Below are 16802 nucleotides of genomic sequence, written 5' to 3'. Positions count from 1 at the left end.
TGTCTGTCAATGTCTTATCAGAAAACGGGCTAGTATCTAAGGTCTACAAAGAATTTACCAAACTCAACATCCAAAAAACAAACAATCCAGTCAAGAAACGAGTAGAAGACAGGAACAGACATTTCTCCAAAGAAGACATACAAATGGCCAACGGACACATAAGAAAATGCTCCACATCACTCCGCATCTAGCAAATACAGATCAAAACACTAATGAGATACCCCATCACAGCAGTCAGAATGGCTAAATTAACAATGCAGAAACAACAGAGGTTAGCGAGGATGCAGAGCAAACGGAACTATCTCACTGTTGGCCAGAGGATAAACTAGTGCAGCTACTTTGAAAAGCAATATGGATATTTTGTACATTGCTGCTCTAAACATCGGAGTGAAATAAGTCAATCGGAGAAGGACAAACATTATATGGTCTCATTCATTTGGGGAACATAAAAAATAGTGAAAGGGAATAAAGGGGAAAGAAGAAAAAATGAGTGGGAAATATCAGAAAGGGAGACAGAACATGAAAGAGTCCTAACTCTGGGAAACGAACTAGGGGTGGTGGAAGGGGAGGTGGGCGGGGGTTGGGGGTGACTGGGTGACAGGCACTGATGTGGACACTTGATGGGATGAGCCCTGGGTGTTATTTTATATGTTGGCAAATTCAATACCAATAAAAAATAAATTTATTTTAAAAAAAAGAAAACAATATGGAGCTTCCTCAAAAAGTTAAAACTAGGGCTACTTTATGACCCAACAAATGCACTACTAGGGATTTACCTCAAAGAATCAAATGTAGTAATCCAAAGGAGCAACTATACCCGCTGTTCATAGCAACAATATCCACAATAGCCAAACTATGGAAACAGCACAGATGTCCATCAACAAATAATGGATAAAGAAAGTGGTTTGTATATACAGTGGAATACTAATTGGCCATCGAAAAATGAAATCTTACCATTTTCAGCAATGGGGATGGGACTAGAGGATATCATACTAATCAAAATAAGTTAATCAGAGAAAGACAATTATCATATGATCTCACTTACAGGTGGAATTTAAGTAACAAGACAGAGGATCATAGGGGAAGGGAAGAAAAAATGAAACAGGACAAAATCAGAGAGGGAGACAAACCATAAGAGACTCTTAATCATAGAAAACAAACTGAGGGTCGGTGCAGGGGAGAGAGGTGTGGAGACGGGGTACCTGGGTGATGGACATTAAGGAGGGCATGTGATATAATGAACACAGGGTGTTATAAAAGACTGATGGATCACTGACCTCTACTTTTGAAACCAATAATACATTCATTATATGTTAGTTAACTGAATTTGAATAAACCAATCTGGAAAAGATAGTCTCTTCAATAAATGGTGTGGAGAAAGCTGGAGAGCTATATGCAAAAGAATGAAATTGGACTAATTTTTATATCATACACAAAAGTGAAATAAAAATGGATTAAAGATTGAAAGGAAAGACTCGACCATAAAACTCCTAAAAGACAACATAGGCAACAAATTCTTGCACATTGGCCTCAACAACGTTTTTCTGGATATGACATTCTGCACCTCACAATGGTCAGAATGCCTACATTAAAAAAGACAAGAAATAACATATACTGGTGAGGAAGTAGAGAAAATGTTAAATTAATGGTTACAAAGTGTTTGTCCCAGTGACAGGCACATGGGAGGGCCTCAATGAACATAGTCAATTCTGCTGCTGCTGTAGTTAGATATTTCTCCTGTCTCCCCGTTCTGGATGCCTAGGACTCACATGGGACAATGTATTTTGTCTCTGAATGGAGCACTGGCTGGTCTGGGACCAAAGGGAAAGCTCAGAAGACAGTGGCATCTGCTGTATGCTCTTCTCCAGTTGACCTTCTCCCAGTTGACTGTGTCCCAGTTGTTACCTTTAATTGGAGGCCCCAGGTATGCTTAAGGCCTGTACCCTATGCACGTTTGACATTCCAAACTTTAGATTGCTTCTGGGACTAACAGAGTCCCTGTAAGAGATCACAGCTGCTGCTTGGGGAATCCTTTCACTGCTGGGGAAAAGGTACCCTTGGGATCGCTGGGCTTCAGATCAGGATGACAGGTCCTGTCCAGGAAGAGTCTGTAGCTGAGGCACCTAGTCAGCCTGCACAGCTAGGAGGAAGGATGCGAAGGAAACAGCAGCAGAGGCTAAAGTTCCCACAAGGATGTCAGCAGAGAAGAAGAAAGAGGATCTCAGGGGCAAAGGAAGTCCAGCAGGGGAGTGTCCGGGGTCTTTCTGTGGCATCCGGGGCCTGGCCCAGGGCACAGTGAGAAGCTGAGAATTGTGTCCGGTATCAGAAGACCCAGAGAAGTGGCTGCAAGCAGGATGCAGGTAGGGAGCTCTGGGCTGTGGTGGGGACAGGGATGGTGGCCATGACTTCTGAAGAGCATTTTCCAAAGATAGACTTGCCTCCTCACCCTGCCTCTGCTCCAAGAACCTTCCAGCTGCAACTGACCGTGAGCAGCTTGCTGGAGCAGAGAGGAACAGCTAAGGTAAACCCAAGCAGTCCCTCATGCTCTACAGAGCTCACTAGTGACCAAGCCCCTGCCCTGACACTGCTGTTCCATCCTCCCTGGGAGGAGCCCAGACCCTTGGGAGGAAAGCAGCCTGATTTCTTGCTGAGATTTCCCAGAAGACTGAGCCTTGCTCAGGGTCAGAGGGTGAGCAGACAGCAAGTTGGGACCTATCATTGTCTGTGACTCCCAGTCTGTGGCTAGTTCTATTTCCCTCACTTTCTTCCTACCCCTCTTTCATGGGGGAAACAGTCCAAGACTCCCAATAGATGCCTGAAACCACAGAGAATCCTGAACTCTGTGTATCCTGTTTCTTCCTATACATACATACCTAGGATCAAGTTTAATTTCTAAATCTGACACAGTGAGAGATCAACAACCAATATATAGATGAGTTATGACAATATACTGTAATGACAGTTATGTGCATGTGACTCCCTAAGTATCTTATTGTACTGCACCCTCCCTTCTTCTTTGAAGAAACAAGATGAGAAAATGGCCACACGATGAGCTGAAGTGAGGTGAGTGACCTAGGCATCGTGATATAGCTGAGCCTGCTATTGACCTTGTGACCATATGTCAGAAAGGCCATCTTCGGCTGCAAACCACAGTTGGAGGTGTTGGCAGGGCAGGAACCGAAACTTTGCCAAGCAAAATGCTTCTTTTTTTTTTTTTTTTAAGATTTTATTTATTTACTCATGAAAGACACAGAGAGGCAGAGACATAGACAGAGAGAGAAGCAGGCTCCTCCCCATCAGGGAGCCTGATGTGGGACTCGATCCTTGAACTGGGTACTCACCCTGAGCCAAAGGCATACACCCAACCGCTGAGCTACCCAGGCATCCCAAGCAAAATGCTTCTAATGAGAAATTACTATACTGAGAATCTCCCCCCTGAACACAAAGTAATTTTTGCCCATTGTATTAGATAATTTGATAATATTGGGGTGTCTGGGTGGCTCAGTCAAGACCATCTAATTTGAGTATAAGAGTGTGTACACAAGTATTCTTCCTCCTTTATTGTAGTGTAACGGTATACAATTATAAACATAACTTAAAGTCTAATATTTCATTATATGAAATGGCATCGTCAGCCATTTATTAGTAGGTATTTTGTTTCCCATATTCATTCATAAATATGGCTGTGATGAATGCCTTTATTGAGAGATACTGGCCTTCTGCTCTCATTGATCCTTTGGAATTTCTTCCCAAAGCTGGAGTTCCTGAGTTCCGTGGGCCTTTCATGTATTCTGTTTCCTATGCAAACTGCTCCAGAGAGGCTGTACGTGTGCATGGGGCTCTGGACCACCTTGTGTTCCCATCCTCTTCTCAGCTGCCTGCTAACTCCAGAGATCAGTAGTGACCAGCCCACAAGCAAGGCTCTGTCCCTGGGACAAGCTGAGGTGTCATACCTGTAAGATGCAGCCACAAAGGTAAAGACTTCCCTTCCTTTCCTGGCTCTCACAGGCTGACACATGGCCACCTGGGGCTGTAGGTGTCAGAGCTCTTTGTTCTCTTCCATCCTGAATCTCCTCCAAAGCCTGGCACAGCATTATTTCCAACTGGCCATGTCTTGAGGGGAAACCAAGTACTCAGAGCTCTCCTTCACAGACACACACAAACACACACACACACACACACACACACGGGCGTGCCACACATTGAAGAGAGTGGGCTGTCTCCTTCATCAAAGTCTGCTCCCTGTCTGGTGAGGACAGTGCTGGACAGCTCACGACAGAGTTGGGATGCCCTGGGAAGCACTTGTTCAGCCCATTCACAATGCACAGGGGCAAACTGAGGCCAGGACTGGCTCAAGCTACACAGATATCCATGTCACAGACAGGGGCAGGCCCCACAGCCCTGGGCTCAGTGTGCAAGATCTTCCTAGCCATCCAGTTCATTCCAATTGAACCAGCTTTCATTCAGCATGGCAGGCATGAAGGACTTCCATGGCAGCAGCTCTCACATGGGTCAAATCTTGTGCATCGCTCATGTCCACAGCACATTGTCCATGGGAATCAGCTTCTGTGTACACAGTTCTGTCTGAAAGAGTGGACAGGATGGCCTCTCTCACAGAACCACCGTCCCTGGTCTCCAACCACAGCATATCCTAGTCACTCTTGAATCCTGCTTGTGGCATTGACTTTTCCTTTTCTGGGGCTGGGAGAGCCACTGGGAGGAATGGGAGACAGGCTGGGGCAGAATTTCATGGTGAAGCACCCAGAATGGGCCTGCACTGAGCACTCGGGAGCACCCTCACGTGCTGAATTAGGGATGGGGCAGGGTCCTAGGCTTGCATGGAAAACACAATGAAACCCATGGTTGCATAATGGGGGCAACCCTTCCTCATTTAGATCGGTGCTCCTCTGCCAGGCACGATTGGTACCTCCTTCTCCTCCCAGAACATTTGGCAATGTGTGGAGACATTTCTAATTGTTACATCTCAAGGAGCAGGTGCTACTGGCAACAGGTGGGCAGAGGTCAGGGATGGTGCTAAACATCCTATGATGCACCAGACAGCCCACACGGCAAAGAATTCCCCAGCCCCAAATGTCACTAGTGCCGAGGCTGACAAAGTCTAGGTTCAGGGCATGAGCTACTCTGCCTGAGAATATATCTGACATAAAGTCCTACCATGACTGAAGCAAGAGCGTGTGGACAATGAGACAGATCAGAGAATACACAGGGCTGAATTGGAGAGACAGACTCTCTTAAGTATCTGTGTAGCTATTTGGTGGAAAGAACCCAGGTTTGGCGCCTGGGATCCAGCCCCAGCTCTGTCACTCAAACTTAAGAACCGAATCTTTGGCTCTTCTGAGCTTTGGTTACTTTTACCCATAAAACTTGAGAGATAACATCTTCTCTGTGGAATGTTGCAAAGAAGTGGCACAAAATATATGGTCATAAAGATTAACCACTTCTCTTCTACCCTCCACCCACTCAAACATTCACACACACATACACACACACATGTGCACCCACACTTACAGGACGCAGGCACACACACCACCTCAATTTTTTTTATTGGAGTTCAATTTTCCAACATATAGAATAACACCCAGTGCTCATCCCATCAAGTGCCCCCCTCAGTGCCTGTCACCCAGTCACCCCCACACCCCGCCCACCTCCCCTTCCACCACCCCTTGTTCATTTCCCAGAGTTAGGAGTTTCTCATGTTCTGTCTCCCTCTCTGATATTTCCTACTCATTTTCTCTCCTTTCCCCTTTATTCCCTTTCACTATCTTTTATATTCATACACCACCCCCATTAAGAAAGAGCTATAGACATATTACAAGTGGGGTTTCTGAATACAGAGTCTGGGCAACTGTAGCTGAGAGACGGGAAATCCTCTACACAAAAGCATACAAGTCTTCCTGTAAGCTAGCTGCTTGCATGAAACACCACAATGGAGGCAGAGTCAGACATTACCCAAGAATAAAGTATAAACATGAGGGGACAAAGGAAAACATTCCTTAGTCACCGTTAGTTTAGAATTTCACCAATAGTCTAATGAGGTGGGATTAGAAGTGAATGCCATATATCCTGCTATGTGATAACTGTCGCCAGCGTGGTCATTAAGAATGGAGTTAACTGGTCAGTAAGCTCATGGCTCTCATCCCATAGTGTGGGTCACTCGCCCGGGTTACTGCTTCCGTGGACTTCATAAAGCTCTTCCCCATGAGGGCACATCCCCACATATTGCCATTAATGTGTATTAAAACAGGCAGATCTCAGTACTGACAATGGTCACGTCTGTGTTGCGGAGGGTGGGCAGAGTCAAGAAGTCATCCTCATGTGGCTGAACGTTTACCTCGGCTTTATCCTGGCTGGATTTAGATGTACACTTTTAAACAAGTTCCTTCCAAATGGAATCGATGTTAAAAAGGCTCGAAACCTTGGTAGTTGTAAGAATTAGATCAGCTTGGGGATTCTTGTACCCGAGAACATAGGAAAGCTGAGATTACATGAAATATCTATGCATGTATATAAAAAAGATGTAATTTATAGCATTTTCTAATGCTCACCATAAAGCAGAGGAAAAGTCCCTTCTGACTGGGGATTAGCTCTGCTGAACTCAGGTCCTCTGTATATTACCACTTTACTCAAACTTGGGCAGATCACTTCCCCCTCTGGGCCTCAGTTGCTTTTACAGGCAATGAGAGAAAAACTCCCTCGCAAACAGCTGCGTACAATATTGCTAAACTCTGTTCCAGCCTGGACCTTCTCTCATCTGAGGGGTAAGCACACCTACCTATTATCTCTTTTATCTCTTATAGGCGTACGCTCTCCTACTACGTAGCTGGGACTTGACGGCTTACTAGATGCCTGAGACGCTTCACAAGAAAGCCTCAAATGCTGCTTTTGTGCTTTGGTGAAGACAGAAGGGGGAACACATGGAAAAAGCCAACTGGTCCTCCCCTGTGGCGGGGTTCATTATCCTGGGACTCTCAGACCACCCAGGGTTGGAGAAAATATTTTTTGTGCTCATCCTCCTGATGTACCTGATGATCCTGCTGGGCAACGGGGTCCTCATCCTGGTGACCATCCTTGACTCCCGCCTGCACACACCCATGTACTTCTTCCTGGGGAACCTCTCCTTCCTGGACATCTGCTACACAACCTCCTCAGTCCCTCTAGTCCTGGATGGCTTCCTGACCCCCAGGAAAACCATCTCCTTCTCAGCCTGTGCTGTGCAGATGTTCTTCTCATTTGCTATGGCAGGTACAGAGTGTGTGCTTCTGGGCATGATGGCATTTGATCGCTATGTGGCCATCTGTAACCCGCTGAGGTACCCTGTGGTCATGAGCAAGGCTGCCTATGTGCCCATGGCTGTCAGCTCCTGGGCTATTGGTGGTACTGCTTCTGTGGTACACACATCCTTGACAATTCAGTTGCCTTTCTGTGGAAACAATGTCATCAATCACCTTGCCTGTGAGATCCTGGCTGTCCTGAGATTGGCCTGTGTTGACATCTCCATCAATGTCATCAGCATGGGAGTGACAAATGTGATCTTCCTGGGGGTCCCAGTACTCTTTATCTCTATCTCTTATGTGTTCATCATTGCTACCATCCTGAGGATCCCCTCAGCTGAGGGGAGGAGAAAGGCTTTCTCCACCTGCTCTGCCCACTTCACTGTGGTGGTCATCTTCTACGGGACCTTATTTTTCATGTATAGAAAGCCCAAATCTAAGGATTCGCTGGAAGACAATAAAGAGGACCTTTCAGACAAGCTCATTCCCCTCTTTTATGGAGTGGTGACCCCCATGCTCAACCCCATCATCTATAGCCTCAGGAACAAGGACGTGAAGTCTGCTGTGTGGAACCTGATGTCACAGAAATGCTTCACCAGGTGATGTAGAAGGGCTCCACTGTGGTTCTCACCCTATGGGACAGAGGACTTTTGAGCATTACAGCTGCCATTCAAAAGACAAGTCAAGTTATCCAGAATGGTTGCTTGCCCTTCAGTCGATTTTCAGGGAATGATTAACTTCTCAGATGCATCTTCTGATTCTTAGCCATTTATCTGAGAGTTTCAACTCATGCCAGACAATGAAGGTCTAATTTATATACAAAGACATTCTGAACACATAGTAAAACTGAGGAGACTGGAACCATTAGAGTGAGTTGAATGACCTGTACTGTGTCTAAGCAACACAGTTGGGAGATCGAGGGATCTCCCAGAAACATTGCCATTCCTCTTGGATTCCCCAGGAGAGTCAGAGCAACAAGGAGGAAGTGAGAATTTTCATTTTGGACCTTTTTTTTATGACACTCAAATTGCCTGAAGTTCTAAGAAGAGACAAAGACAAGTTCTCCACATAGAGAGCTTTTGGGTGGGAACAATCTATTCTGATTTACTGAATTTCTTTTTAGGTATGAGAACATGAGGCTATTTTTTCTCAAGGTACTTCACATCACGAAACACTGCTAATAAATGTAAGAAGGAGTATAGAGTTTGAATTTGCTATTCATCACATACAGCAATTCCCAGTAGAATGCTAGTATTCAGTTAGATTTTCACCTATATTCTGAAAAAAAGAAATATGGTATAGATACGACAGATGGAGAGACAGACAGCAGCTAAATATATTGGAAGACCTTGGGTTGGGGGAGCTAACATTTGACACCTTTCTTTGTTCCAGGACTTTGACACGTTTCTTTGTACCAGGACTTATCTAGTGTTTAGTATGCTACAGTACACTGTGAATGTCCAAGACACGTAAACTCTATAGCATTTTCTGAGCATCCATAGCTCAGCAGGATAAAAGTTGGAAAGCATTTTCATACCTATGACCTTGGGAGGGTTGTTTAAACTTTCCCAGTCTATTTCTTCATACTTTAACACCTTACTTCTAGATTTCACATGAATTCGATAGGAAATTATAGATAAGTGCCTTGTAAATGTTAAGCACAATGGAACTAGAAGATAGTAGTAGTAGTTGTATCTTGAATGCTGCACAGTCCTGTGTGCCGTGTGGAAAGGAGCAACACATGGTCCCTAGCTAGATGATAGACACCCAAGATGAATGAGAATTTCAAAGATGGTAGCAGTTGAAAAGCAACATTTTGACAGCAACTTCGAGGAAATTCTTTGAAAATGGTAGACTTATTTAAAAAGAGAATTTAGAAAGTTGATCCAATTTTGAGACTAGATGTTGGTAATGGGAAGTTTCTGCTTCAAGTGATATTTACATTTTCTTATACTTACTAAAACCGAGTTCCGTAAGGATACATATTTTGTTAATAATATTTCATATCCTTCTGTTCATCCTGTTCCTGATTTCTACTTTGCACCAGTAGAGAATAACTTGCCATTGCAAATACACAAATGACATCTAGCGGCCATTTAAGCAAACTTCAGACCCTTAGTGGAGCCATGCACTGAAGAGGCTTCAGGGGGTTTTCTTATTCAATCCTATGGCATGCAGTTCCTCTCCAATGTTCCTGATTGTAGTCAACAGACATTTGTTAGGACACCTCCAATGACAAAGAATTCAATCCTTCTGTTTTCTAACTTTTTCATTCAGCCCTAGTAATTTCCTCCACAGTATGCTTAACTATACCCTCCAGTTACTTCTACCATCACCCCTAATTGGATTCAGTGCTTCTACTTGAGATGCATCCAATCTCTTTCCTTCTGGAATATGAAGATAGTTCTTTGGGTCCCAAGACCAGAAGAACTTGAAAGGATCCAGCCCAAATAGCCCAGTCCTTCCTCCGATGCCAATGTTCTTTGTGCTCATCCTCCTAATGTATCTAGTGATCCAGAGGGCAATGGGGTATGCATCCTGGTGACCCTGTCTACCTCCCACCAGGAGATGTTCATGACTTCTTCACTGGGAACCCACATTCTTGGGCATCTCAGTCTCCCTCATTCTTGACAGCTTCGTAACTCCCAGGAAAGCCATTCCCCTTCTCCACGTCTGCTGTGCAGATGTTTCTCTCCTTTGCCAAGGGAGCCACAGAGATTATGCTACTGAGCATGGTGGCATTTGATCACTATGTGGCTCTGTAACCTCCTAGGTACATTGTGTTCAAAGCAAGACTGTGTATGTCCTCATGTCTGCCAGTTTCTGGAAGGCTGGGTGCATGACTCCCATGGTGCAAACATCCTGAGCAATGAGAAGGCCTTCCATGACTATATCATCAATCCCTTTATCTGTGAGATCCTGGCTGTGCTGATTTTGTCCTGTGCGGACATCTCATCAATGTGATCGGTATGGCAGTAGCCCATGTAATCTTCCTAGGCATTCCAGTTCTATTTATTTTTGTCTCTTATATGTTCATCATTGCTACCATCCTGAGGATCCCCTCAGCTGAAGGGAGGATAAAGGCCTTCTCCACCTGCTCTGCCCACCTCACTATAGTGGTCGTCTTCTATGGAACAATCCTCTTCATGTATGGGAAGCCCAAATCCAAGGATCCTCAGGGGGCAGACAAGCAGGAGATTTCAGACAAGCTCACCTACCTCTTCTGTGGGGTGGTGACCCCCATGCTCAACCCCATCATCTACAGCCTGAGGAACAAGGACGTGAAGGCTGCTGTGAGGAACCTAGTACTTCACAAACACTTTATCCAGTGATGGTGGAGGGCTCCTGATAGATCTCTATTCCCTAGTTTCTCTCACCTGAGGCACTCAGAGGATAAGCTAAAAGTCCAGTTTCATCTAAGGTACATAGGCACTCTGATTACACAGAGAGTTTTTTTTTTTTATTTACTTATGATAGTCACAGAGAGAGAGAGGCAGAGACACAGGCAGAGGGAGAAGCAGGCTCCATGCACCGGGAGCCTGGTATGGGATTCGATCCCGGGTCTCCAGGATCGCGCCCTGGGCCAAAGGCAGGCGCCAAACTGCTGCGCCACCCAGGGATCCCTACACAGAGAGTTTTATGTGAATAGGAAGCATTTGATGGGACATAGCTCTCTCATTCTATAGGCACTTCTACAAAAGTATATACCATGGTCAAGCCTCATAGCTGTCTATCTCTGGGATGCATACTGAACTAATTGATCGCCAGGAAAAATGACTCTTCAAGTTTTATTTTTAACTTACAAAACTCTATTGTATAGGTCTGTAATTCCATTGCTCCTTGGCCTTTTTCTTTGAACATATTTGGATGGGCCCTGCATTCATGGTACTTTTAACATGTCCTACAACATCTTAAAAAACAGTAATATTTTTATCTTTATCCTCATTGTTTCTTTCTCCTTATTTTCATATTAATTCCTAAAACTGCCGCTTGAATTGTTCCCTTCCTATGCCTCCATTATTAACCTCTTCTCCTGTCCTTAATCATGGTCCCCATCAGAAAATCATTCACAGCTTTGGAACAGAGAGGTTAGTAGCTTGTGGCAAAACTGATGCAAGGGTCAAAGGTCCAGGCCTTTTATCCCCCTTTTCCTGGCTTCTGTCCCTAGAGATCAGTGGTCTCCCACAGGTCAGCAGAGTGATATGGAAATGGAGATGTATTTAGGAGAATCAGATGAATTATCTTGACCTGATGTGGCTTGACCAAACGTGCAGCCAAGTGGTGACCATCAGGTGTTTTCAAGCTAAGAATGCCCAACCGTACAGGGCAGTCAGAGGGAGAAGAAGGCGATGTTCACCAGCAGACATCTAACAATTGCTCCCATGTCTGGTGAGGAATTCCATGTCAGCTCCCAATAGATAGCAATCTAGAAGTCCAGCTAAAAGAATGAGCAGAGTAGAAAGCCTCTGAGGACTGACATGAACTATTAACCAAGTAGGGAGGAAATAAAGTACCATCAAAACAAACAGCCTTTGCTGGAAAAGAGTTATTGCAGGAAAATGGTGAGACAGTGAAGAAAAGTCTCAGTGGTATTCTCTGTGGAAATCAGGAGGCTATTGAATCAAGAAAACAGAAGCAGTCTACTGAAGAGAAGCTAGGAGAAAAGGTGACTAGGAGGTAAAAACTTGTCTTATGGGAAAAATCCAATTGGTGATCAAATAAAATTCAACCGAAGTCTTTAAAAGTAGATACAACAATGCTTAAAATGAACTTTTTAATTAAAAAGAACTAAAGTTTACCTCTTGGATTTAAAAGGGGAAAAAATGAGAGAGGGGGAAAATTCGGTTATTTGAGAACATGTCAGAGACATAAAAGGTAGACCAGGGGGAATCCATAATTTTATTCATGAGAAGAAAACAAAACATATGAAAGACAAAAAATAATTAAGGAGGAGAAAAACATTTTGCTGAACAGAAATTTTGCATATTTTATTCATAAAAGGTTTATTGATCACCAGGTAAGAATTATAGCAAATGATGTACCTATGTACGATCAATCCAAGGATAAGTTGTGATTTGCACATATGCCAAACTAATTCTATAGACTTTTCCACAGAAGAAAAGCATATTTACCAAAAGGAACAAGAATCTGGCTGGCTTCCATTGGCTTGCTGCTCTGCCACCCTAAATGTAGATGCCAGTGCAACAAGGTTTATGGAATTCTGAGGGAAAGGAGCCATGAGTCTCGAATTCTACACGCCCTGACCATTACACAAATATGAGAGTTAAAAAGACATTGTTGGCACATGCAAACACAGACAACGCATATCCTATAATCTCTTTCGAAAAAAATTATTCATACAGTTCACACAACAAACAGTTACAAATATATAATAGAAGGAATGCCAGAGATATGGTATGTAAGACACAGTGGAGAATGATCAAATGCGTAAGACAAATAAAGTTGAATAAACACTTGATAGCAGTTGTGCAAAACAAATATATGAAGGAATGATGAGAAAATACATCGAGGTAAACAGCAACAATAAAGCAATGCTGTGACTCCAGTTACAATTCTAGATGACTTTATTAAGCCTAGAAATTAAGAAAGATAAGTCAGTTACAACCCGTTATAGGTCTCATCTTATGAATAACATGGTGGGAAGGGGAATCTTATGGGTATAATTCATTGCATTGATACTGAAATAACAAAAGTCTTAGTATGCTTATTGAAATTTTGAGAGAAAAATACCAGTAGACTAGTATAGGATAAAGACTTTTCATAAGAATTAGAGGATAATGAATGAACAAAGAGAGATGATCAGGTGTGCCTGGGTGGCCCAGTGAGTTAAGCATCCCACCCATGGTTTTGGCTCAGGTTGTGAACTTCAAATGGTGAGATCCAGCTCTGAATGGAGCTCTACACTCAGTAGGGAGTCTACTTATGATTCTCCCTCTCTCTGCCCCTCCATTCCCTCTCTCTCTCTCTTTCTCTCTCTCTCTCAAATAAATATATTTAAAAAAAACACAAGTTAATCAGATTAAAAATCATTACTGAACCTGAGTAGATTTAAATAATTGTGTATTAAATCCATGATACACATTATCCAATTTCTTTTTTTTCACATTATCCAATTTCTTAAAGAGCTTCAAGGTTTCTAACTTTAGGAAAGATTAGGAAATATATTGCAAACATTTTAGTAATAGATTTAAAAAGAAAAAGTGACCCCAATAACAAATATTGAAAAGTCACTTGATAATTTAACATTGATTTTTGACTGTTTTAAAGTAGTAGACTTGGAGGCAGGGCAAGATGGTGGAGGCCTACGGGTCCTCAACTCACCTGGCCCCACCAACTTAGCGAGATAACTTTCAAACCATCCTGAACACCTAGCAATTTGACCTGAGATTTAAAGAGAGAACAGCTGGAACATTACAGAGAGAATGGTTTTCACTTCTAACAAGAATCATCTAGAGTGAAGTTTACTTAGGTCGTGATTGATATTCTTGACTCAGTCCACTCATACAGACACTGAGCAAAATGACTACAAGGAAGGAATTCACCACAAAAGAAAGAATCAGAAACAGTACTCTTTGCTACAGAGTTACAGAATTTGGATTACAATTCGATGTCAGAAAGCCAATTCAGAAGCACAATTATAAAGCTACTGGTGGCTCTGGAAAAAAACATAAAGGATTCAAGAGACTTCATGACTGCAGAATTTAGATCTAATCAGGCCGAAATTAAAAATCAAATAAATGAGATGCAATCCAAACTGGAGGTCCTAATGACAAAGGTTAATGAGGTGGAAGAAAGAGTGAGTGACATAGAAGACAAGTTGATGGCAAGGAAGGAAACTGGGGAAAAAAGAGAAAGACAATTAAAAGACCACGAGGGAAGGTTAAGGGAAATAAATCATAGCCTCAGAAGGAAAAATCTACATATAATTGGTGTTCCAGAGAGCGCTGAGAGGGCCAGAGGGCCAGAAAGTATATTTGACCAAATCATAGCTGAGAACTTCCCTAATTTGGGGAGGGAAACAGGCATTCAGATCCAGGAGATAGAAATGTCCGCCCCAAAATCAATAAATACCATTCAACACCTGGACATTTAATAGTGAAACTTGCAAATTCCAAAGATAAAGAGAAAATCCTTAAAAGAGCGAGACAAGAGATCCCTAACTTATATGGGGAGAAATATTAGATTAACAGCAGACCTCTCCACAGAGATTCAGGGTACTAAATGAGAAGAACATGCAGCCGAGAATACTATATCCAGCATGGCTCTCATTCAGAACAGGAGAGCTAAAGAGCTTCCAAGATAGGCAGACACTGAAAGAATATGTGACCACCAAACCAGCTCTGCAAGAAACATTAAGAGGGACCCTGTAAAAGAAGGAAGAAGCCCAAAGAAATAATGCACAAAACAGGGACTGAATAGGTATTATGATGACACTAAATTCATATCTTTCAATAGTAAAGATGCAGGGTTTCGGACTGGATAAAAAAGCAAGACCCATCTATTTGCTATCTACAAGAGACTCATTTTAGACCTAAGGACACCTCCAGCCTGAAAATGAAAGGTTGGAGAACCATTGACCATTCAAATGGTCCTCAAAAGAAAACTGAGGTAGCAATCCTCATATCAGATAAATTAAAATTTATCCCAAAGACTGTAGTAAGAGATGAAGAGGGACACTATGTCATACTTAAAGGGTCTATCCAACAAGAAGACCTAGCAATCATGAATATTTATCCCCCTAATGTGGGAGCTGCCAAGTACATCAAAAAATTAATAACCAAAGTAAAGACATACTTAGATAATAATACACTAGTAGTAGGAGACTTCAACACGGCTCTTTGTGCAAATGACAGATCTTCTAAGCACAGCATCACCAAAGAAACGAGAGCTTTAAATGGTACACTGGACCAGATGGATTTCACAGATATATACAGAACTTTGAATCTGAACGCAACTGAATACACATTCTTCTCAAGTGCACATGGAACTTTCTCCAGAAAGACCACATACTGGGTCACAGATCAGGTCTCAACCAATATGAAAAGATACGCATAGTCCCCTGCATATTTTCAGACCACAATTCTTTGAAACTAGAACTCAATTGCAAGAAGAAATTTGGAAAAAACTCAAAACACGTGGAGGTTAAAGAGCATCCTGCTATAGGATCAATGGGTCAACCAGAAAATTAGAGAAGAATTAAAAAGATTCATGGAAAGTAATGAAAATGAAGCTACAACCGTTCAAAATCTTTGGGGTACAGCAAAAGCAGTCCTAAGAGGGAAATACATTGCAATACCAGCATCCCTCAAAAATTTGGAAAATACTCAAATACACAAGCTCACCTCGCACCTAAAGGAACTGGAGAAAGAACAGGAAATAAAACCTACACCAAGCAGAAGAAGAGAGTTAATAAAGATTCGAGCAGAACTCAATAAAATAGAGACCAGAAGAACTGTAGAACAGGTCAACAAAACCAAGAGTTGGTTCTTTGATAGAATTAATAAGGTAAATAAACCATTAGCCAGCCTTATTGAAAAGAAAAGAAAAAGACTCAAATTAATAAAATCATGAATTAAAAAGGAGAGATCACAACCAATACCAAGGAAATACAAACGATATTAAAAACATATTATGAGGGATCCCTGGGTGGTGCAGCGGTTTGGCGCCTGCCTTTGGCCCAGGGCGTGATCCTGGAGACCCGGGATCGAATCCCACGTAGGGCTCCCGGTGCATGGAGCCTGCTTCTCCCTCTGCCTATGTCTCTGCCTCTCTCTCTCTCTGTGTGTGACTATCATAAATAAATAAAAAATTTAAAAAAATAAAAATAAAAAAATAAAAATAAAAACATATTATGAGCAGTTATACGCTGATAAATTAGGCAATCTAGGAGAAATGGATGCATTTCTGGAAAACCATAAATTACCAAATCTGGAACAGGAAGAAATAGAACACCTGAACAGGCCAATAACCAGGGAGGAAATTGAAGCAGTCATCAAAAACCTCCCAAGACACAAAAGTCCAAGGCAGATGGCTTCCCAGGGGAATTCTATCAAACGTTTAAAGAAGAAACCATACCTATTCTACTAAAGCTGTTCGGAAAGATAGAAAGGGATGGAATACTTCCAAACTCATTTTATGAGGCCAGCATCACCTTAATTCCAAAACCAGTCAAAGACCCCACCAAAAAGGAGAATTATAGACCAATATCCCTGATGAACACAGATGCAAAATTTTTCAGCAAGGTACTAGACAATAGGATCCAACAGTACAGTAAGAAGATTATTCACCATGACCAAGTGAGAATTATCCCCGGGATGCAAGGTTGGTTCAACACTCATAAAACAATCAACATGATAGATCACATCAACAATAGAAAGAACAAGAACCATATGATCATCTCAATAGACACAGAGAAAGCATGTGACAAAATACAGCATCCGTTCATGATCAAAATTCTTCAGAGTGTAGAGATAGAGGGAACATTCCTCA

The 16802-nt window shown here is 42.5% G+C and overlaps 1 protein-coding gene and 1 pseudogene across 1 annotated transcript; both read left to right on the top strand.

Annotated features, from left to right (window-relative positions):
* Positions 1-6935: 6935 nt before the first annotated feature.
* On the top strand, positions 6936-7895 carry LOC140640967 (olfactory receptor 2S2-like). The gene has a single exon (XM_072840311.1). The coding sequence runs from the start codon at positions 6936-6938 to the stop codon at positions 7893-7895; it is 960 nt and encodes a 319-aa protein (XP_072696412.1).
* Positions 7896-9064: 1169 nt separating this feature from the next.
* LOC140641042 (olfactory receptor 13C7-like) lies at positions 9065-10624 on the top strand (annotated as a pseudogene).
* Positions 10625-16802: the final 6178 nt, after the last annotated feature.

This window comes from Canis lupus, chromosome 10 (assembly GCF_048164855.1).
Source record: "Canis lupus baileyi chromosome 10, mCanLup2.hap1, whole genome shotgun sequence".
NCBI lineage: Eukaryota > Metazoa > Chordata > Mammalia > Carnivora > Canidae > Canis > Canis lupus.
This window is presented reverse-complemented; position numbering and strand designations above follow the sequence as displayed.

Coding starts and splice junctions, on each gene's coding strand:
- LOC140640967 (XM_072840311.1), top strand. CDS start 6,936: ATGGAAAAAGCCAACTGGTCCTCCCCTGTGGCGGGGTTCATTATCCTG.